This window comes from Fukomys damarensis, unplaced genomic scaffold, assembly GCF_012274545.1.
Source record: "Fukomys damarensis isolate Sample0158 unplaced genomic scaffold, DMR_v1.0_HiC HiC_scaffold_39, whole genome shotgun sequence".
Lineage (NCBI taxonomy): Eukaryota > Metazoa > Chordata > Mammalia > Rodentia > Bathyergidae > Fukomys > Fukomys damarensis.
The window spans coordinates 109,404,403-109,429,245 of NW_022900951.1; the positions used below are offsets into that span (position 1 = coordinate 109,404,403).

The following is a 24,843-nucleotide window of genomic DNA, read 5'->3' on the forward strand; positions in this document are numbered from 1 at the left end:
CTATTCCTCTGCTGGGTATCTTCCCAAAAGAATTAAAAGAATCATACCACAGCAATATATATGCACCCATGTTTATAATGGCACGGTTTGTAATAGCTGAAACTTGGAAACATCCCAAAATTGCCTGTCAACTGGAGACTGGATAAAGATGTGATTTTTTAATAAAATGGAGTACTACTCAGCCATAAAGAATGAGAAACTAGTGACATTTATAGCTAAGTAGATGCACATTGAGGCCATACTCTTAAGGGAAATTACTAGGACACACGTGTAAATATGGTATGAAAAACTAAAAGTGTAAATAAGTACCAAAATGTATAATTGATATTGTATAATTGGAAAAAAAAGGTCTAATGGAGTAAAGGAAGTGGGAGAGGTAGGAGAGAGATAAGAAGGAAAAAGAAAAAATGAGAAAAGAAAAGAAAAAAGAATGGAAACAAATCTTTGTAAATAGGGAAGGGTGGAGGGGGTGAAGGGAGGGCAGGGGAGCAGGGAAAAAATAAGAATCAAGATATTTCGCGTAAAGGTACAAGATCCTAAAGATGAATATAACTGTATTATATACCTAAAATGTACCAATACACTTAATGGAAGAAATTTAGAAAAATTGAACTTGTAAAGTGCATCATAGAATGCAGAGTTGAATTTTGTCCTCATTAAGTTTTAAATTGAAAGAGTTTACTGGGTACCTTTCTGTTATGCCAACAAAAAAGTTATTTTCTTAACAGGGAGATCACACACACTGCTCTGATGGACAGGTGATTAACTTGTTATTCCTTAGTTATGTAAATAAACATTATACTAACACAAAGGGAAAGAAGTTTGTGTAAAACCTGACACATCTATCTTAATTTTGGTTCTATAATTACAAATGACACTTTTTATTTTACTGAACTGTTAAGTGTTTCCAACTCTGTAAAATTAAAAGGACAAATCATTTCTTTGCAGTTCTTTTTCCTTTATCAAAATAGTAAGTGCTAATTACCATTTCTAAATTAAAACATAACTCCAAGAGTCAAACTTTTTTCTTAAGATACAGAGCAGGTGAAGGGTTTGAAAGAAAATAATTTATAAATGACTTTGTAAAACACAACCTCTTCAGGTGCCATTAACTTCAGGAAAGTTAGGGCTTCTCCTAACAAGGCTTTTACTCTACCTCATTCTTCAAACTCGTAAGGTTTTAAAATATTCAACTTGCCTTCATTTGAGGGGGCGTGTGAAGGTGAGCCTGCCAGCTGGTTTAGAGCCAGGAATTATCCAGTCAGACCTGAATGGAAAAATCTATGATTTGTTTATTTCATAGTTCATGTTCAAAAGCATGAGACAATTTAAATAATAAAAGGGTAACAGGAAAAAATGCAACAAAAGAAAATAAATCAGTAAATGTTCAGAAGAACCTTCAAGAATATTTAATTTGGAAAATGTTATTGGTTTAGAGAACTTGACTGAAAGAAAACAGCTGGGCAAAATTCAAGGTTTTAAATTAAAAACAATCTAACAAGGTCTATGGGGATAACTCTTTGAGCCATATTTTGGAGACCAGATTCATTTCTACCAAGTAAAAGTAATAGCAGTCTAAGCTAAAAAGGAAATTCCTCACAACTGAGGTAGTTACTAAGTATCAGCGCATTCTCCAAGTTCTCACAAAACAGCTTAGCTATTTACAACCTATTTTTTCTCATACAGAAATGGAGTGCCTTTTCCATTTTATGTCTTCTGTTATTTGTTTTAAAAAAACACTCATACACACCAGCCAGAATATGCCTATTTTATTAACATCATGCTTTAATAAATAACTGGCTACTTCTAATAAAATTAAGCCTCTGTTTACAACAGCCCCCAATATTTTATTTTGACCATTCTGCAGAATTTGGTGTAAAAAGTTGAATGAAATGTAGACCCTGAGCTATCAAGTAATTATGCTTCAATATAAAAATAGAGAATTACTCTTACAACTGAAGATTGAACAAAAACACAAACAACCTCTCTGTGGATTTTCGGTTCTGTAAAATTGGTTGGGTTCTTAATGGCTGTTTAGAGCAGGAAGAGACTTGCAGAATTTTCATCCTGTCTGAAGACTACTGGGAACCCCCTGTAAAGTGATCTGTTACATTCTCATGGTTTTATGGGCTGTCATTTGGTAAGGACACAATGAAAGGGATCCTAAGGGGGCAAGACAGCTGTCAGTCTTTGGCCTGGGACAACAGATATGGCCTTTGCCAGTTCACCCACGTGGCTAAGGGTGAGTGCTAAGATGTGATCTTCTCAGCTCTACCTACTCCCATCCCTCCCCCCTAAAAATAACACTTGAAAAAATCTGGACACCTAGTTCTCCCCGCAGGGGTCTCCTTGGCTGGTTGTAGCACAAAGCTGCAAACCACTGCAAGTTCTTCGCTTTGCTGATCAAAGGAGGCTGGGCAAGAAAGAGACTCGAATTAAGACACCTCATACTCTCTTAAAACAATACTGGGATCCAAACAAACGCACATATACATGCACAGACTAAAACTTTGCTTGAATGTTGATAGCTACTCCCTGAGCCCAGGCTGTACCCCAATTCTGGCTAGCTCCCAGGCAATTCTCTTAAGTGACTGGATTTGAAATCTGGATCACTATGACAAGGCAGACCAAATCAGACTGTTGGTCACTTCTTGCGGCCATTGGGCTAAGTATTTCAAGAGGGCCAGTGTGGCATACAGGGGCTTGCTGACTGGCCTGGTTAAAAACAAAACAAACAAAAAACCTCTCTCACCCAAGTGTGAACGTGTGATAACCCCAGGACACCCTGAATGCCTTTTATCTTTCAAAGGAAACTATATCAAGAACCTTTCTCTATATGGGTAACACTTTAACTACAAGTGAGTTAAAAAAAAAATGGACCTATACGTGACCTTAGCTTGTGTAATTCAACTCGACCAAAATGGGCAGTCTGCAGTCTCTTCCAACCACCACCAGCTCTAAGTGAAGTCTAATCTCCTTCTTGTATTGATGCTGGACTACAATCTGAAAAGTGGCTCAGAAGCCAGCTTGTGCCTTCACATTCTGTTCTAACTTAATAATAATAAAAAACCCAAATCACCTCTACTTCTCTTCAGATAAGGCAGCTAAAATAACAGGGATGAATGGCAATTTTACTGCTTATTGGACGTTTTCTTTTAATAGGATAACATGATAAATAAAACCTGCTTCTGTACAGCTATTTAATATTTCAGAAATACGTACATGTTACATGCCAAGAAAGGACCCTGGTTTTCTTGTAAGAAACAAGGTGAAATAATAATTGGAAAAAAACCCCCACAAACAAAATGAGAAAAAACAAACAGAGTGATAAATCACAAATGCACAACTAACTACAGCTCTGTACCTACACTGTTAGCCACGTTTAACAATGACGTGGGAACAGCAGGAACCAACTTAATGTATAGGTCCCTTCTGCCCCGAAAACTGAATGAAAAAATAAAGTCAGCATTTTTAAACCAGTGGCCACATAGTAAAAACTGTACAATGTTGTCCATTCATTTAAAAAGCAAAGTCACTAAGATGGTATAAAAGTGATAACCGGTGCCTTTTAACTTTCTGACGATGAACATTTTTTTTTCTCAAAAGCTTGTGAATTATCTCCACTCTCTCTGCATAACCAGGAACAAGATGCAGAAAACAGCAAGGAGGTAGGGCTGTGCTGCAGCACGGGGGCCGGCACTCTCAGCTTTGTTGTTGGCACTCTTCCCAGCGTGGTCAGTGGCATTGTACTCGAACTCTGAGGGGCACTGCTGGTACTCACACCCACTTCCGCTTCCTTCTCCGCTGCTCTCATCGCCTATGTTTAAGAAATGGAACGTTTATTTCACTTGTTCTCATCACAAGATAAACAAGAACGACTCATGCTTCAAGACTGCAAGGGCTTACTGATATCAAAGAAGTCCACATCATTCCCATTATAAGCATTCTTCATTTTACTCGTCATAACCCGAAGAGCCATGATTTGACGAAGGATCAGTATATCTGGTTTGCCAGTGTCAACCTGGACCTCAGGGTTATTGCCCTGGTTGGCTAATCCATTTCCTGTTACTGCAAACAGGTACCTGAAGGAAGAAATGACCAGGAAAACAAACGATCATCAGTGAAACAAGAGGCAAAGCAGAAGAAAAAAATTCAAGATTTCTGCTAGATTCTAAAATTTCTACTAAGCACAATTAAATGGTACTTCTTTAAATTCATAATAAACTCTAATTTCTCCTTTTCCTAGGTATTTGTCATATTTCTCCAATTTGACATGACCTTCTTGAAAACTATCCTTTGTGGAGGTTGGTGACTCAGAGTAAAGCACCCTCAGAATGGGTACTTATCCAAATCACAGAATGGGTAAGGAGGGGAGTGCAGGGCATCATCAAGACAGACAATGAGACCTTGTGAGAACTATGCCTTATGAGGCCAAGGTCATTGGGCAAAGGGCCACCGGCATTAAAAATTTTAAAAATAACAACACTGTTGGAACAGTGCTGTTACATAATACAACCCCAGTCAACCTTTCAAGCCAGTGCTCTTTGGAAGTAGCTGGCTACCTTCTGAACACTTCTGCTGCAAAGCCCGTTCCCAAGAACATCTAGAAGCCTTACTGTCCCCTCCTGTGATGTGCTTCCTGCTGCCCTGACTGACCCTCTCTCAAGGTCACTCAGGCACCTAGGCAGGGGCAGACTGCGAATGCACTGAAAGGCAGCTAACCTGCTCTTGCCCTTCCCATTCCAGCAATCATCCTCGTTGCCATTGCCCGCGGCCATCTTCTCATCGTTGCAAACATTGCTAGGGAGTGAGGACCAGAACTTCTTGGCCTGTTTCAGTTTCTCCTTGACATCAGTGACCTAATAAAGAAAAATTTAAAAAGACCTCTGTAAAACAACACAGAACAACCTATGCATGTGCCTTCTGATCATCTCTGAATATCTCTAGAGGGGTATGCAACTCATTTTGAGCTGTAGTCAAGAAGAAAAATATGCAGATGAAATTTATACTAAGGAGTACAGAATCACTCAAAGGAAGTAACAGTTGAAACACAAACTCTGAAGGAGTTGCCTAGATTCATATTCATTCTCCCTCTCCCCCTCCCCCTGATCAAGCTATGCATTATCCACTCCTGGAAACTTCCTTATTAGTGCTCTTCCTTCCCACCCACTAGCGTCTGCTAAGATTCTCATAGACTTACACACCACAATGCTGTGTAGTACACAATCTGACTATATTCTATTCTTCTTTTTCCATTCTTGCATTTATCATTCACCCCCTAATGTGAGGAAGCCTAGACCATCTGCTTCTTCCCTTTGTCGAGGCCTTTTGTAAACATGGGACCCATTTTATCCCCGAGTCCCCAAACAACAGACACACAGTAGATGCCTAGTAAACACAGATAAAGTATAAAGAAAAATTCTAAGATGAGACTTACTAAGTCCATTTCCTTGACTATATAGGAACTTTCTGAATTAGAAATGAGAGAAGTACATTTACTACTGAGATATAATGTGCTTGAAAGCTTACACCTGAAAGACACAAGCTTGGCAAGCTTTCCAGCTAAAATTCATTTTGAGCAAATTATTTTCAGCTCTTTGACATCAGACATGACCATTTCTGCCAAAGTGCTTACCAATCGGTCCAAACTCGTGCCAGCCGCTGTGGTTGGGCGCTCCTCGGGATGGTATGGTCTGAAGCGAGCACTGAAGGCACTTTCAGAGATGGAACGGGAAATGCGTCCAGCTGGAAGGGGCTTGGGGGGGCCACATCCCTGGAAAACCTGTATTGGAGCAAGCATGGTTGGATTAGGAAGTCATGGGGCAGGTCGGAGGGGGCTATCCACTATCCCGCCTTCATTACCTTCTGGGACACTTGCACACTGTTCTCTTGCATATTCATAATCGCATCAGAAATCTTCACATCGATGGGATCCATGACCGACTCAATGTTGAAAGGACCCTCTAGCCTCTCTGCCACCATCAGCATGGCATCTAATATGAGGTTCAGGGAAGAACAATAAAGCATGAGAAGTAAATCATTAGTTCAGTCTTAGGTAATTAATCAGTCTTATTTTACTGCCTTTGATTCCTGTGTGGGGTGGGGAAAAGGATTAGGGATCATAATTAATTCATGGTTTTCTATCTATTTCCATGACAACAAACTGCACTCAGTCATTGTACGTATCACTAGCTCTCTAAAGTGTTGAAAGAGCCAGGCTCACAATTCTTCCTTAATACAGCAGTGAAACCCAATTAGGAATTTCCCACTATCCTGATTATTCCTTCCTTCTCTTGTCAGAAGCTGTTACTGTAAGGCTCTGTTCTAGCACCCAGGTGAGAAACCTATGACTGCTCACAAAATAATATGTCATTTCTCCCACAGACTTCCCTACAATCTATTCTTTTTCTCTGAGGTTCCATTTGCAAGAGTCAAAACAATGGAAAAGTTAAAATCCTAGTGCACCAATTATATTCTTTATTTCATCAAACCTTTCATATCCCTGAATGTACATTTGGAAAATACAACTGAGGGTGTTCTAGGAATGCTAATGACTTTTCAAATAATGAAGCTTTGAATAATGCAACTGTGTTTAGATAAACTTCCATTTCAAACATGAAGTCTTCAATTTTATTTTTATTTTTTTGGTACCAGCGATCGAACTCAGAACCTTGTCCTTTTGAGGTAGGTGCAGAGCCACTGAGCTAAGTCCCCCCACCCTTCAATTTTATTTTGAAGTAAAATATATACCTCTTTTTATTCCAGTAAAAAGACAATGTAAGGCAGTATATATAAATTGTGTGCTTACAGTGTGTATCTTCCCAAATGACCCACAAGTCACTTTTGGACTTTGGAGGACCCTGGCATTTTCCAAGCACTGAATCCCTTTAGATCTAAAATGTCACCCACAGCGCTCATGTTTTTAGAGAATGGGGCTTTTGGGAAGTGACTGGAATGCAAGGGTTATAACATCATCAGTGGATGAACCAATTGATGAGGTCATAAGTGGATGGCATTATGATACAAGGTGGTGGAAACTTAGGAGGTAGAGACTAGATGAAAGGAGTGAGTGAAGGGGTCAAGACTTTGGAGACTATATCTTGCCCTGGCCCCTTCTTCTTTGGAGGTTTTCTGACTGCAACAAGATGAGCAGCTTTCTCTACTACACTCTTCTAACATGGTGCTTCTCCTTTGCCATAGTCCTAAAAGAAATGGAGCCAACTATGGACTGAAACCTCTGAAAAAAATAAATCATTCCTCCTTTAACTTGACTTTCACAGATATTGGGTTACAGCAACAAAAAGAGAACAACTTCCCTTAAACAAAGGGATGTTTGCTTTCCATACATGTTTGTTGGGATTATGAGGGTATTTTTGCCTTTTGTGCAAAATTAGGAGGACTTGGAAATGAAACCCTCAAAGGAAAAAAAGGATGTTTCATTGGTGACAAACTGAATTTTTAAACTTGTTTTTCTTTCCCCTTTATACTCTAGTGCCCCCATTATCTCCGCCCACCTGCTTATAGTCCAAGGTCTGATACTAGATATAGGGATGCTTTCCAGAGAACCATGTGTCCATCTCAACTGCAGCCCCCAGCTGAGCTGCCATCTAAGCTTTCTAGTGGAATGTAGGTTAAGTATCAACATACTAATGCAACCAAATCTGGACATCAACCTTACACCTTCAACCTAGAACAAATATTACACAAAATTTTAAAGCATGGGGCCATTTCTCTAAACTATGATTCTTATATTTTTGGACCAGGGATTGAACTTGGGACCTTTAAACTACGATTCTGATGTCACAAACACCATATGCATTGCCATGAAATACAATTTTTTAAAACTTTCTGATTACAATGTGGTAAGCACCAATGAAGTGACACTTCTAAACTAAGTAAAAGCTGACAACATCAATATACCATTGTACTAGAGGAGAGAGAAAAATGCTTTGATGTGCTAGCAAAAGGAGACTTTTGTAAACAAGTGGAGCACAACTTAAATGCGTTCATCAGTTTCAAAGCATCAGGGCTGCCACGTACAGAAAGTACATTCCTTCATAAGTCAAGAAGAAATTGCTGGCTCCAAATAAGAATATTACGAATAGACAGATAATAAACATCTGAAACAAAGCATTTTAAACAAGAAAACACAGTACATTTTGTAACTACTTATTCCTCTAGTGGTGAGGAAAGGGCAGATCACGAATGTGTTTGTGAAAGACTGAAAGGAAACATAAACCCCAATTCTTCTGGCTGTTTGGTGTCTTTGTAAACTCCGAGGCCAGCCGGCCATACACAAGGGCCTGGGAATGGAGAGTGAAGCTAGGCCTTTGTTGGGGCCGGTGCCATGGCGTTGTGTGATGTGCCGCTGAAGAATGTGACTAAGGATGCATTCTGTCGGCAGCCCACAAGCTGGGAGCCAAAGCTGCCTCTAACCCCTGTGATAAGTCATGATTGGCTATCAACTGACTCTTCTGTAGCAGCAACCAGCCCTAATAAGAAGTCCCAAGAGAAACCCCAAGAAGGCTGGTTTGGTGTTTTGGTTTTCTTCTCGGTGATATGGGCCACAGGTGTCTCATGTGCAGGATATCCAACTGGCTTCTGCAAGGAACTGGCTGGTGTCTCCGACAGCAATCCCAATACTAAGTTCCCACTAGCAGCAACATGTGACATTAATAGGGCTGGTTGTGAGACAAACAAGCCTAAAGCTAGGTACACCATGTGATGGAGAACAAGCTGCCCCTAAGAACAATTTAAGATTCTCCATAAACCAACTTTTTTGGGTATGTGTATGTGGCTTCTTGAACTGAAGGTTATGAAAGGGAGTCCCCAAAGTGTTTCGATGATATGCATCCATTTGAATAAAAGCTGGTAAGACTTATACATTTACTTAGGGTCACAATTCATGGCAATATGCAGATGTATTAGCAAGGACAGGAAGGGCATGTCTGGGAGAAGGCAGACTTGGAAAATCTATCCTTAGGTTCCCAAAGGGTCTAGTCCAATGGCAGGATTGCGGTGCTCAGGATACTGGCATTGAACACTCCCCCACCCACTGACCCCAGCAACAAAGAACCCCTCCTGACTAGAAAAAGCAATTCCTTTTGCATTGTGCCGCCAATAATCAGAAACCCCCATCTTCAGCCTCCTGACAGGACTGGAAGAACAAAAGGCAGTTTCCTGACTTAACCCCAAGATCTGATTTAAAGAAGGGGCAAAAAAGGCCCTTGACCATTCATTAACTGCAGTCATTTAAAAGGGAAAGACAAATGCCTTGCAGAGAAGGGAAAAAGGACAAGGAATAAGAAAGAATTTACAGCAGAGGCATGTAAATTGGGACTGAATTCTATAACCACAGAGCAGATTAATTAAACCCTTGTGAAAAATGCATGAAAAAGCATTGGAGATTAACAATGTCTATACTCCTTGCCTTTTAGATCAGCTTATTAGAAATAAAGACAAGTGCATCCATTAAATGTAAAATTTGGATAAAATTTCATAACTCGTCTCTCTCAAAAAGTATCATTTAAAATGATTGGGGAAACTGATTAAAAATCCTATCAATTTACACTTGAATTTGACTGTTTCCTTAAAGATAACACATGTGATATTAAAAATATACTACAAGAATAGCAACAGTAACTTAAGGTCTCCCTGATTTAGAGTAACTGTCTGAAAACATTAATTAAGCAAGCCAGAGTATGGTTCTGATTTGACGTGGATCCATAAATTCTAGGAAAAATATGTACAATTTATACTGGGGCTGGGGATGTAGCTTAGTGGTAGACTGCTTGTTTTACAAGGTTCCATCCACTATGCTGGAAAAAAAAAAAACACCTGTATTTTAATACGAGGTTATGATGACTTCAGTGATAAGTTGCTGCTGGGTGTGTTAGAAGTAACAACATAATGGAAGAGAAATGGCACTCTGCACTTTGAATGTCTACACAGGAAAGTCAGCAAAGCTGGGTTCACTGCTGCTACGTACCTTTTGTACTGAATAGGGATTTCTACTCCTTTGCCTGGAGAAACAATTCATCGTAGTGAAAAGGAAATTGCAAATTTGACATTTGGGTGTGGGGACAAGGTTGGGGTGGGGGGGCATCAACTTTAGATCTGGAAATGCCATGGGCTTTTATTTCCTGAGAAATATTTTGAAGCAACAATTCCTCCCATGGCTTCATTCTGGGCTTGATGTTCCATTTGTCCTTATGTGTCTTTGCTGGTCTCATGCCTTCCCTTTCATAGGCTTCTGCTTTTCTGTGTGCAAAAGATTTTTTTCAGGTCTTCCAGCTTTGAGCTATTTAGTCTACAATTGTCCTGAAGTGTTTAATATTCACATCTTTTTTTTCCCCTGCACCAGTGTTCTCAAGAATCCGTTGGAGCCAACTTATTGATGCACTTTCAGAGTTAATATGGTAATTAGCTCTCATGCAGACTAAAAAGCATTTCCTGACCACCCTCCCTTCAAAAAAAAAAAAGCCAGCAAATTGCATGCATGTTCCCATGATGTGGACAAATAAGGGAAAATTAGGTGCCTGTAAAGACACATAAATTCTGCAATTATGCAAATGTGACTGGGGGTGGGGGAAAATGAGTTTGTTTTTCGTGAGCTGTCAGTATTTGTGTGAGGTCCCACTAATGCTCAGCATTAGAAGTTTAACACCAGCCACTATGTTTTAGGACTAATATGAGCACTAAGTAGGCATCGACAGAGTTAGCTGATGACTGGATGTTTAAATTATGCTTAATTTGTCTTTCCAAATCATGATTAACTCAGTGCTATCTGGATTCTAGTTTCCTTGGTAGAAAGTATATGCAGAAATCCTTATTTCTCTAACTATCAAGGCAAAAGTCCTTCTATTCTCCTCAGAGCAGCCTGCTATTGCTAGATCTCTTAGAAGCAAAACCCCTGAATTTCCACAATCAGAATTCTCCTGATCCAAAGAACAAATGATATCTGAAAAGTGCATAGAGAATTTTTTCCCCAGCACTTGGATTTGAACCCAAGGCCGTCACACTGATTTACACCCCCAGACCTTTTTTATTTTCACTTTTTAAAAAGATAGGGTTTTACTACATCACTAAATGGTCCAGGCTTGGCTCAAACTTGCTATCCTCCTGCGCCAGCCTCCCAGAATGCATGTGTGCAGACAGAACTTTTTAAAAGCCATCCTGACAGCTTTATGAGGGCTGACATGAATATAAAGTTATGATATGTAACAACATCAAAAAGGCACTTTCTCATAATTAAAAGATGATAGTCACAGTTCCTTATGTCTTCAGAAATGCAATCATTAGTTCAAGGGAACATTTACTTGTAGTAATAATTTTAACTATCTTCAAAGTATTGAGCATAGCATAACTAGGATGCTGCTAAATGCTAAACACTAGAACAAAGAGAAATTTCATGGCTGGCAATTATACTCCTTCTAGCAGAAATAGAGCCATCTCAAGCAACCCAAATACAAATTGCCATCACTTGCTCACCTATGAAATTGTTCCACTCGAAATCAAGATCCCCCTGGTTGGCCAAACAGCCTCTCATGATGTTGGAGCAGTAGTTGTAACATGGCTTCACTGTCACGAGACCCCGGCAGTGGGAACAGTAGATCATCTTCAACAAGGCATGGGTGCATTGGGCTGTGGGGTTTACCTAACATGCGAGAAGGGAAAAGACAGTAAGAGTAGAGGTAAAATAGTCCTAGCAATGATAAATGTATATCCAGCTGAGACTGATAGCTTGGTGGTCAGCTTCCTTTGAGTTACAACAGACAGATGACAACTAGCAGGCCTATCCAGCCTCCAGGTAAACAGATCAAGATTAGATAAATAGAAGATATTTGCTGGAGAGAAGGAGACAATGGAGGTGGGAATGAACATCACGTAATCCTTTCTTTTTTAACATCACGTAACCATAACCACTTACCAATCCAGTTATTTAGATACAGGATGATCAAATATTTGCTTTTTTGGGGGGGGTTACCGGGGATCAAACTCGGAACCTTGTGTTTGTGAGGCAGGTGGCAGCAACCACTAAGCGAAATCCCTGGCCCCAATATTGCATATTTTTATTTTTATCAGATAATCTCTCCCTCTCCCTCCCCATTTTTAATTGCTCAATTACTTCAGAGTCCTTTTATAAGTAAGCTTCCAGGATCAGCCATGAGACCTTGTAATGGAGGCTATTTTCACCTGCCTAACCCACATGGCCTGCTCCGGCCCTTGCGATCACTGTGCTTGTCTTTGCCAGACTGGAACACAGGCACGTCTCCTTGTCAAACACACTGACCACAAAACCTGATTCCCAACCGCAACCAAGGTTTAAAACAGTGCTTGTGTGTACTTCTTTTCTGTGCCAAGAGTGTGTAGAAGGCAAAATGAATGTATTCTACAGAGCAGAGTATGAGTAACTTGAAACTTGAGGGTACATGAAGTCTTTCAGAGTTTTGGGAAAAGTAGAGCACAGAGTACTCTGGAAACACCTGATGAAAGAGCTGAGGTGTCTGTTAAATTTTGAAGAGGAAGCTGGACTTAAGTAGAGAAGAAAGGGGAGATCATCCCAGGTAGCAATGATGAAAGGAACAAAAACTGTGAGATAGTGTATTGGGCAGAGCATGGCATTTCAGTATGGGGTGCGGAGCCCGGGGAAATACTGTTGGGTGCATGGCCAAAATGTAGAGGGACATATCAGGCAGGGACTGTGATGCCATGCGGCAGCCCACACGGAGCTTCTAAAATTTGTGAGGGAGGGAAGTTACAAGGATGAACACTACTAAAGTCAGACGGGGCTAGCCATCCTCTGCAGAGAAACAGGTCTTAGTTTCATTCTATCTCATTCCAGGTGAACAACTGTTTGGGGCATTCCTATCAGTCATTTCCATCAATGCTTAGAAAGGCTTATGGCTGGGGATCACATGATGGCAGCTAACTCAAAGTCCCTGTCTTACTTTCTCTGAGCCACTCTCCTCTTGTGGAGTCTACATCAGAGGATTACTGCATTCATTCCTATCAGTATCAACCAGCTCTATAAGCAGACTTTCAGAAGCAAAGACCGCCTCAGGGAACAGATGCTGGGATGAGTAGACAGCAATGCACTTCACCTATTCTGTGAGTGACTTCGGATACCACTTATCAACAATGTCCTCAGGAGCAGGAACAGGGGATTAGTACTGTCAGGAGAAAAACCTATCTGGTGTGCACACACCCCACCCTCTCTCTTTTCCCAAACAAGGGAAAAAGTTTTCCAGCCTACAAGGGGAAAACAGGCAACGACAAGATTGTAATTATATACACTAAATAAAGTCAACATTCCCTACAAAGAATTAGGATTTTTCCACAGTTTTAACCAGTGCCAAATGTTTTCCTGGGCATTAAATTAGTTCTTTTAACTATGTATTAATGTACAGTAAAATCTTGTCTAACCAATATCCTCGAGGAATGGCCCTCTGGATAACTAGATTTTCTGGATAGCTAAAAGTTCATTCCTTTAAAGTCACAGATTGTTAAGACTTTGATACTCATCCACTTTTCATTTTCCAGATGAGCAAACAGGCCTCAAGAAGGGAAATGGCCTGAGAATCGCAGGATCATAGAAGTCTTAAGAGTTGGGGCCTTAGAAATTACTGAATGCTGCTCTCATATTTAAGAGGCAAGAAAACTGAAGCCAAAGAGATTAAGCAACTTGCTGAGAGTCACCCTGTTACATGTGACTGCAGTACTGCACCTTATCAAGCATTTGTGACAAAAAGATTTCCCAGATGTATCACATTTCCCTGCCTTCTTAGGCAGAAGATAGGAAACTCTATCCTTAGGCATGGGTTATTTTTGTTGGGTTTCACATTGGTGAGACTGTTAAATGGCTGGATTTTAGAGGGGCAAAAGTTATATAAATGACTATGAAAAAAATCATAGCATAGCACTTGGTATATTGAATGTCATGCTTTAGAACAATGCCCTGGTAAGAAGAAAAATAAAAAGCTACAGTGTCCACAAACAGTTATCAAACACCTATTATGTGCCAAGAATTATTCTGGAGTATGTTTGTGTTAGGTAGCAAAGCAGGTAAGATTTTCTGTTTTAGGATACAGAATCTATTCTACAAAACACCAAGAAATCCCAAAGTGGAATGAGTCTTTAGAAAATGAGCAAAAATTTTAAGCTCAAGATAGTTATATTTAAGAAACATTTATCCAAGAGATTCTCTCCCATTCTCTTCTTTTTAAAAGTAACTCTAGAAAGCAGTGTGCTCCAATTTTAGTTCAACAGCAACTCAAATCATTTTTGCATTAGATCTGATGGAGGCTCAAGTTCCAAAATCAGACCAAATGCAATGACACAGTAGAATTTTATTAAGGAAGATTATGAAGCTGGGTTTGGCAGAGTTTTCCCATTTCATTCTTTGGCTAAGTACTGGCTCATGCTCTGCACGTGATTTGCTGTGTAACTACTTAAAATGATCACAAGGAACTTGACGATAACATGGTATGGGAACACTAAATAATACTAGAACTGAAAAGAAAGATGGAGAAGTTATAAGAGAACTGGGACAAGCAAGGGCATATAAAATATCAGAGCTAGAGAAAAATGTCTTTCCTCTCACAACCACTAATCAGACCACCATGCACTAGTTCACATGAAGGGAATTCAGAACCTGGGAAGCAAAAACCCTCGTGTGCAATGAGGCCCCTCCTATAAGGGAAGGATTTAAAAATAGTCATGAGACCTGAAGGAACAGGAATAGCTTGCAAGTCTTCACCCCCCGAGAGTATGTCAGTAATACAAACAGTATAGGCCTAGAGGCCCCATCCTCACTGACCCCACCAAGCTCAGGATGGTGGATACCGATACCATGGGTCAAAGAGCAGCTCCACCTTCGCATTCCGCAAACAAATCCGTCTCCCAGTGTAGAAGCCAAATGGCTGTCTCTCTTTTCCAAGCTCCAGGGGCTTCTTACTAAGAAGCAATGTAGGTTGGTAAAAGAGCCAGTAGTGTGCCAACCATTACAGGAAAGAAAGATCCAAACAAGGGCATAAGGTTATACAATTTCAATTCACACCACACGCATCATTTCTGTCCAAAGTCCAGGGCCTCCCTAATTTAGCAGTAGCACTTGCTGTTTACACAGTGACATGCCACACACTTCTGAGTGTTCCTCTACAAGTTCTTAACCGTCTCTCCATACTCTCATAAGCAAATACAGCAGTATTACAAGCAAATTTAACAGCGGACCAAAGTCATACTTTGTTCCGGGAGTTCATTTTGAATAGAAATTCAAGTTCATTCACATTCTATTCTCTGTAACAATCCAAATCAATGTCTTCTATTGACTTCCCCAGAAAGTATTTACTGAAATAGATTTGACTCTGGAGGACCAAAGACCAAGTAGTAGGTCATACCACACAGGGTTTAACAAAATATGGTCACTACATTGCAGGATCTTGCTTTTTATCTTTCATGGTATAACATGGCTTAAATGCTATATTGGATTGTTACTTTGGGGCATAGCTCACAGCTGACATTTGATATATTTTTCTTTTACTTAGAAGGGTCTGTTGGGTCTAGATGCCAGTGAATTCCAGATTCCTTGGCAGTGGAGTCAAAAGGGGTGTGGGAGGTTTATAACTGCCTTTTACAAAAATCAAAATTTTCAGGTATCTTAGAGATTTAATAGTCACTTCTCAAAAACACATGATGAAGAACAGAAAAAGGAAATCTGTATTTTTCCCCTTTACCCCCTTTGAACAATAACAAAAAAATAGTTTAACAGTCTCAAAAAGAATATGCCTATTTAACTTTCATGGTTTTCTGGTTATAAGGGTCTTGATGTCAAGATTCAAGAGAAAAGCTCCTGCTTTATGACAAGAGTTACTATTGATAGTTTTATTGGATTTCATTGACTTACATGATACATTTACAGAGTACTCAGTGTCAGGTTCTGTTCCACAAAGCAAAACACATATTAATCATTTAAACCTCAAAGTAATCGAGAGCAGAGTGAGGACCCAAGAGGTTGAGAAACACACCAGGTCTTCTAATAAATGGTGATGCCAAGATGTAAACCTAAGCAGTTTGGTTCCAGTGCATGGGCATTTGACATATCTGATATGTTACTTGAACAGGGAAGGGCATTGCTGGGGACTAAACCTGGGACCTTGCCTGTGATGGGAAAGGGCTGTACTGCTGAGCTATGCCCCCGACCCCTTGATGAGTATCTAAATGGCTTCTTCGAATCACAGACTTTAGGACGCTTGAGAGTAGCACATGGGTAGGTTGGTCCTTCTCTATAGCTCCCAGGCCTAGTATATTCTCTCCACACACAGTGACCACTCAGCTACGGGGCTGCATGCTTTCTAGCGACAATCTGAAGTTTTAAAAGCTTACTGACCAAATAAATCAGTTTTGTAAATACTGGCTGGTAATTTGGGACACAAGTGTTCTACATATAGCAACGCTCACTGGACACTTGGATGGGGAGGACATATTGTTTAATAAAACAATGATTTACTGAGTATGAGAACCCTATCTTTAGAACTGTTTACAATGCTACAAGGGTGTGAAAAACACATAATTACAGTGTATTTCTCACCAATTCCTCCACAAAAAGAATTTAAAGGCTCAAGAAAGGCTCACTTTGGACATGGAGTGAAAAGAGTTCCTTGGAACAAAATAAACTGGAAAACAGTGCCTATTTTTACCATAATTCTAAAATTTTGAAAAAAAAATAAAAAAATAGGTGTAGCTACACGTAGGAGAGATACTCAATCCCTACTGAGAGCAAGATATAACCTAAATAAGAAGAAAAAGTGTTGGACATTATGTAAGAAGAGTTTACTTTTAGAGGGTGATAAAACAGAAACCTCATCAGGACTGAATGCTTCTGTATTAATCCAAATGCCAAAACCAATCTCACTTATTGACCCAAATATCAAAATTAACCTCAGTTATAGACCCACAATGATACTATATTAATACCAAATTCTGAGTCTTATAAAATCCTTAATAACCGACCAAGGTCTGTCAAAACCTTAGGTAATTCTGGGGCTGCCATAGAATATGAGATTTTCAGGGCCTGCTCCATGGCAAAAGAAAGTGGGACAAGAATCTCATTTCCTTGTTAGCTTATTGAAACTTTTTAATAAAAACACTCACTGTGGTCTGGGGCCAGGCTCAGTGGTAGACTGTTTGCCTCGCATGTGCAAGGCCCTGAGTCCCATCCCAAGCACCACACACACACACACACACACACATAAAAAAAAAAAAACCAAACCACCTGATCCTTGCCTCCCTGCAGATACACATTTAACATGACAACTCAATGTCAATTTGCTATAAAAACCCTTTGCAGAAAACTCTCTTTCCAAAGACTCTTAGTATAGATTGAGTCTTTCTACCAAATAACTACTGCAAGGAGCCTGCAAAGAAGGAACATGCTGGAGAACTCTTCGCGCAGGCTGGATTTCATTTCAGTAATTTAGAATGAGCCTTAAGCCACATTACACAGTGATGGCAGTTAACATGCAGCACTGAAGTTTGAAACATATTTTCTTTTAGTTTTATTCCAGCTCCCAACATACATTTGCTGCAGCATTTTATTTTTTGCACAGCCAGTAGTACCACACAAACAGAAAAAGTCTAGATTTTATCTGTTGCTTGGTAACAAAAGCACCCAATAAAAATAACAGGAAATATTTCCCAAAATTATGGTAAGAGAATGAGATAGGGAACCTAAATTTGCTGTGGGATGTGATGAGTTTGTTCAGCAATTTCATAATTAGCTTTGAATTCAGTGCACGCACACACAAACACACACACACATGAAGAAATGGATAAGAAGTTCCTAACTTTTTATCTGATAATAGAATTTTAAGAGTGTACCAAAATGCCTATGATAAACTAGGATTCATTCAGAAGTATTTGTGGATTGTAATAAATAGAACTCAAGCTGCCTAAATACTTGAGAGTATGTATTTTTGTCTGTAATGCTTAGACTCAGTTGTAACCTTTAAGTTTCAACATCACTGCATTAACCCCCTGGAAATGAGCTCTACTTTTGTATTAAGCTTGTGTGATCTCAATTTCTTCAGCCCTGACACCTCCTGTACACTGACTCTCCCTATCCCAGCCACAGCTTGGCTCCTACCCTTTCTTTTCCCAGTTCTAGTCCTGAGGATTGTGAATGAAAAATACTAAGGGTTGAATTAAGGTCTACACTTGGGTTCTTAAAAGCTTGTCATATTGATAGTTTTTAAAAATTCTGCATTTACATGTATTCCCAGGTACTTGAGGCTGAGACAGGAGGATTTCAAATTCTAGACCAACCTGGCGAAATTACTAACAAGAAACGTATTTAAAAATAATAAGTAGGAGGGGAAGTGTAGCTCAGTGGTAGAGCACTTGCCTAGCATGCACAAATGAATATGAATACACATACATATGAAATGATTTTGGGAAACAGAAACACTAGTATTTTTTATAGGTTTGGGGGCACTGTAAACAGAGAAAAATGGAAGAGAACAGTGGAAACTGATCCTGGGGCAGGACAGCCATTTAGACATCTCAATGGCAAGGCACTGATTTCTAATTATAGCCCCTGTATTTGGGATGGGGGTGTAGACGCAGTCCCATTATGTCAGTGTTAATGGAAACCATGAGAGTGCAACTCTCTTTGGCACAGGAGTTATTAATTTTCATGGCGCATGTAACCACTAGTGCATTTCTGAAAGACCACAACAGACTTCACCCTCCCAGGCAAAATTGCTGCTACAAGCAGGTAAATAAGAAATGTATCATGAACCATGACAAAGAAAGAATAAGTAATCCAAAGATGTGCAGCACCAGGGTATTCTTGAACCATCTGTTACTAATTAAGTACACTTTACTCAAGTTTGAACTGTAAAGCTCAATGGAGTGAACTGCAATCACTGGATGTTTGGACCCAGAAAAACAAAATCAAGGCAAGTCTACTTCAACTAAGCAGTATTTTTCTTTCCCTTCAAGTAAGTTAAGCCTGCTGGTGTTAAGAGTGTTTCAAAGGCATAGTGGTGACCAAACCATTGCTCAGCTTAAAACCACAATTCTTTTGTTGGAAAGCAGGGTATCTACTCAAAGAGACAAAATGGGACTATTTCTAAGTTAAATATGCAATTAAAATCACCCAAGTCCAGAATGCTTGTTGTATTTGACTCTAAAGGCCATCTTGGAGGTAAATGGGTAAAGTGGGTCTCTTCAATTAGGAAATCCATTCCCTACTCTGACGAATCTTTTTTTAGGATCGGAACAATTACTTTTATTGGGAAGCAAAAGAAGACCTGTTCTTTTTTTTTGGTACCAGATATTGAACTCGGGCCCTTGCACTTAGGAGGCAGGCTGTGGAACCTCTGACCCAAATCCCCAGCCCCATCCTGTTCCTTTCTTGTGGTGTTTTAGTTCCACCTGGAAACTGCACTTGGGTTTGGGATTAGTATGAAAAAAAATTGCTTGGATACACAAACTTAATTATAATTCTAAATTAATCACACAGATATTTCAAATTGTTCAGTTTGAGATATGTTTTGGGGAGCCAGGTCAATTATTGCCTTCTCCATACCACTATACCCCTAATTTTGTTTACCTGGTAATGATACTCCAAAAACTGATGTAATAAATGTCTTCTCAAGTGTGCAAATATACTTGGCATGCTACTGCTTAGAAACATTCCACAGATGGAAGACTGTATACGATTCTATACCAGCACCTTCAGAAACTTATGTGATGCCTATATGTCTTATTATTATGCAATTCAGATAATCTAACCTGACTTAGTTGAAGGGTTTGAATTTAAGTCAGTCCTTAAGTCTAGAAAAGCTCAATAGTGAAGCCAAAATAGTATTTTTTCAAAAGTTTGCAATTACAGCCATACTACTTCAAGTATCCATAAAACATTATTTTCAACTGAAAAACTGACAAGGAGTCATTACCCTATGTAAATCAAACTAGACAGGCATTCACTATAGTCCCGTAAAAATGATACGAATCTCTCAGGCAGATATGAAAATACAAGAAATAGCAGAATAGGGATCGATCTCAAGGGTTATACTCAGAAAGGAACTTTCTTCCTTCCTAAAAATTCAAGTGGAACTCAAAGGAAAAGGGAGAGGTTTAATGTAAAGAAACCACTTCTCAAGAGCCTACTTTCTACTCTTCCACTCTCCAGCATGAGCGCACACACACACATGTACGTGTATACACAGACATTCAACCATACTGCGGTACCTTTCTATCTTTTCAGTTTGGGATGAACACAAGGAATTGTTGAAAGAGGGCAGATACGTTACATGAACCACAACACAAATAACTTTGATTTGGATCGACTGTGCCTCTGACACAAGTTTTTCCAACATTAATAAAGCTTGATAGGGTTGGCAGAAGTGCCGTTATCAGATGCTTCTTTTAGCAATCATCTCTTTCCTTATCCCCACCTCAGCCTTATCTACCTCAATAAATATTTGTTTTTGGTACTGGAGATCGAAATCGGGAACTTGTGCTTGCAAGGGAGGTAGCAGAACCACTGAGCTAAATCCCTGGCCTTCCTCAATAAATATTTGTAATTTATAGTGAAAAAAAATCTGAAGAAAAAAGAGCTGGTAAACAAAAATGTACTAGGAAGAACTGTTTCCTGACAGTTTACAGCCTGGAGATGAGTGTGAGAGCAAACAATACTGTACTGAACTCAAACAATCAACTAATCTTGTTTGCGGGGAGGGAGTACCAGGGATCTAACTCAGGATCTTGCACTTGTGAGGCAGGTGGCAGTACCACTGAGCTAAATCCCTGACCCTATCATCACTCAACTCTAATGTGAAAAAAATCCCATAGGATTTTTACCTAGCTTTCAAAGTACTAATCTTTAGAATCCTTTTTTCTTCACTCTGTTAAATATGTTTCTCCTCCCTTCTGAGGGTGACTGCCTGGGCAATCCTGGTTGCTTATTAACAATTAGTTACACCTGTTGTCTGGGTAGCACTGTTAATAAGCACCTCCTGGTTTAGACAGTTAGTGTCCCAGTTTGGACAATAAATTATATGGTCTCCCTAACTGTAGATGAACTCTGACAGGCAGTCAGGTGGCCATTTGAACCTTTGTAGTGCTGTCCAGTTTTTATGTTGCTTATTCCTCCGGCTCAAAAGAACCAAATGGCTTAAGCAGAAGCTGCTATCCTTGTATATCTAGGCTTTTTAGCAACGGCCTATAATTTGGCTTTTCTGTAGAGGGACTAGTAGTAGGAGCATTAGGACCAGTCTTCTAAAGAGAGCTTTGGCCCAGTTTATCTGCATCTTTCCAAATATTATTTAGGTCATGAAAGGGTAGTGGTGGAAGAGCCTTCAAAGTTTGCAGAGGCTTGAAGTATACCTCAGTGGAAGAGTACTTGCTCAGGATACATGAAGCCGTGTGATCCATCCCGAGCTACACACACACACACACATACACACACACACACACACACACACACACACACACACACACACACACACACGCATACATTTTCAAACATCATTAAGTGCAGCATAGTGGGACGGAGCATTTTCCCCTTTGAAATCCTGCTGAAAATCCTACGCATAAAGCCAAAGAATGCAAAGCTTCTCTGGTAGAAGCAGAAGGTGAAGGCACAGATGTACAGTTTCACCCCCGGGAGACAGAGGACCTCTGTCTTCCTTGTCCCTCCTCACTGAGGCCAATGAAATACCTTCTAAGCTGGCTCCCAGGAACATGGTCTGAAAAATATGGATCTAGTTCCAGTCATTTAATTTACAAATGAGGAAATTGAGGTTCACTTCATCAGCTCCTGTCGACATATTAAAATTGTCTTTTCCAAACTGGTAATCCTATAAAACACAGTCATAGCTAAGAGCAGTGTGGTCAACATTAATAGCTGGAGACAGTTCTGTCTTCTAAAAGTCTCCATATAATGAGGGCATATATGCTTACAGGTATGAAATGACTTTCTAGACTCTAATTGGTAGGCTCAAGCACAGTCACTCAAAACAACCAACTGTGGAAGCCGAGTGCATGTGTTTCTTTTGCAAGAAGAGAAGGAGAACTACTTGCCATGGGGCAGGCCTGTAATCCCAGCTACCTGCGAGCAGGAGGCAGGAGGGAGTCCAGTTTGGACAATCCAGTGAGATACTGTTTTAAAGTTAAATAACTAATATATATGGCTGTGGATGTAGGTCAGTGCTCTGGGGTTCTATGCCCAGTGCCAACCCAAATAGAGAGGGGGAAGGTGAGGGAGGGGGCGAGAGAAGGAGGGAAGGGAAGGGGGAGAGGGGGAGGAGGGGGAGAAGGAGAAAAAGACAGAGAGACAGGGACAAGAACAAAAGCTAAAAGGACAGTGGAGGTTATTAAGTACTCATTTTTAAACACGGGATTCCAGAGGGAACATATATCCCCCTTCTAAGAATGACTACCAGGACCATCACAGGGAACAATAACATATGGAAATGTTCGTCAGTGTTGTTTAGTAAAGGGGGAGGAGGGGGAGAAGGAGAAAAAGACAGAGAGACAGGGACAAGAACAAAAGCTAAAAGGACAGTGGAGGTTATTAAGTACTCATTTTTAAACACGGGATTCCAGAGGGAACATATATCCCCCTTCTAAGAATGACTACCAGGACCATCACAGGGAACAATAACATATGGAAATGTTCGTCAGTGTTGTTTAGTAACTCGAACCAGTAATGTCTAAGGACTAAATCTGACAGGAGAGAGGCAAGAGACAAAGGGAAGATTTCTACAGAGCCAACAGATTCTAGTGATTTATTTTTGCCCCCCTCCCCCATCACTCTTTTGAAATGAAACAAACAAAAGCAGAGAACACAACAGCACTTACCACAGAGACCTTGCTCACTACATCTCTTGCAACCGCCAAGCCTTGAGCAAAAGTACGGGCCGCTACGAAGGCACGGGTAACCTGCAGCTTCAGTTTCCGAGGGACATCTCCGAAAGGCTTCAGCTGCTCGGTGTACTTGCTCACACATTCCAGGTACTCATCTGTAAAGTGGTACTGGGAGTTCACCAGGCGGAACATCCGCTCCAGAAGGCGAGCCCAGAAGTCATTGAGCATTTCTTCCAGGTTCACATTGCCCACCACATAGTAGCGCTTCAGCTCTACGAAGAGATCTTTAAATAGCTCTGAATTTTGCATGTATAAGCGGCCATATGTTTTCACAAACATATCATTCAGGGATTTCTCTGCATTCTCTAGTAGTTCTTTAAAGAATTCTAAAAGCAAGAGAAGAAAACAGTGAAAGAGAAAAATAAAAGAAAGGACTTTAGTAACTCCCAGTGTTTTTCAGATACATTTGAAAATTTTTAAAAATCAAGAAATTGGAAAACATGTTTGCAAAGAATGAATTTCTTAGGCAACGTGGCATCTGAAAACCATGTTTCAAAGTCACGTACATATGGATCTTAGGAGGGGGAAAAAAGAAATTTCAACCAACAACTTCTCAGGAGTTAGTATAGCACACATACACATTCATTTTCTTTCATTCATTATCTCTCTCAAAAATTAGATAAAAATGAGCATGTGATGTCTAAAATTTGTTTCCCAGAATGGTTTACTGCAAGCATTGAAATCCAATCAAATCATGCCACCTAACTGTAACCTAAGAGCAGAACAGGTGTGTTCCAAAGTTGTTGCTTGACTTGGGCATGTGTGATTTTTTTTTCCTCCTCCATACTTACCTGGGTGGCATATTTGGACAATGCTTGAGGTCACAAAACACAATGTTAACACCCCCAGAAGCAAGCACCGAAGTTTTCTGAAAATAACTTCTTGAGTGTTTCTCTGTGACCTTAGCAGCAATTGGAAGTATCCAAGTTAATCCTGTGTTCCTAAAGGATTCATACAGTAACGTCACAAGTCTCCCTTCACTGTTCTAAGAGAGGGAGATAGACTATGAACAGGTAATGAAATCAACTATACTGTAGCACTGGTATATTTGGAAGATGGCATGGAAATATCACTACAAAATACAAATGGCAATACCTTGTCCTTTCAGATCTATATTTTGACCATTGTGCAGCCACAGCCTAAGCATTAAATATTTTAGTCTCTTAAGTACAAATGCCAAATCAGTTTTCCTGAAGCTCTTCACAGTAAGTTCAATGAAAAAAGGAACCAAAGAGTATCTGTGATATTATAATCATTCTTAAAGCATCTCTTGCCTAATATAAATACCTCATGATATCGAGTCTATAAGCAGGAAATATAATAAATACCAGAACACAACACAAGGGCCATGTCAAATAAGAAACTGCTCCTAAGCGAACATGGAACAGAAAGAAAATATGACACCTACTTCAAAGGCAGAACATTGGCGTGCTTATCAAAACGCAGTTGTGCTGCAAAAATGTTCCCTTCTCAAGCTGGGTAGAGGAATCAGAAGCTAACAACTAACTCTAAATTGCTTTCCAAGAACCCAGATGGAGTAAACTAAAGCTTTCTGGAAGGAGATGGACATGTAGGACTTGCCTTACATGCAAGGAGATTCTACATTGGTTTCTCTCAAGGCCCTCACTGGCATTGTTATCAATGTTCTTTCCCTTAAGTGAGAGGGCAGAAGGTGGACAAAGGACCAATAAAATATACATGAGGGAATTTCTCAGATGAGCTCCAACAATTACAGAGGCTGAAAAGGCCCACAGTGGCCATCTGCAGGCTGGAGAGGCAGGGAAGCCAGTGGCTACCACTCCAAGGAGCCAAAAGCCTTATCATGGGAGGGAGGCCAAAGATGGTGCCCTAGTCTAAGCCCCAGGCCTGAAAGTCCTCCAGAGAGCTCCCTTGCAAGTCTCTATTCAAATG

General features: G+C 40.1%; 1 protein-coding gene across 1 annotated transcript in view; it reads right to left on the bottom strand.

Annotated features, from left to right (window-relative positions):
- Nucleotides 1–1,754: 1,754 nt before the first annotated feature.
- Gpc4 (glypican 4) overlaps nt 1,755–24,843 on the bottom strand; it is a 37,016-nt gene continuing 13,927 nt past the window's right edge. Inside the window, exons 2-8 of the mRNA XM_010614297.1 lie at nt 22,867–23,258; nt 11,491–11,656; nt 5,863–5,993; nt 5,636–5,782; nt 4,723–4,859; nt 3,907–4,082; nt 1,755–3,817 (exon numbers count right to left, since the gene is read on the bottom strand). Of these exons, the coding sequence (XP_010612599.1) occupies nt 3,615–3,817; nt 3,907–4,082; nt 4,723–4,859; nt 5,636–5,782; nt 5,863–5,993; nt 11,491–11,656; nt 22,867–23,258 (1,352 nt within the window). The 3' untranslated portion in view covers nt 1,755–3,614. The remainder of the gene's footprint in view (nt 3,818–3,906; nt 4,083–4,722; nt 4,860–5,635; nt 5,783–5,862; nt 5,994–11,490; nt 11,657–22,866; nt 23,259–24,843) is intronic.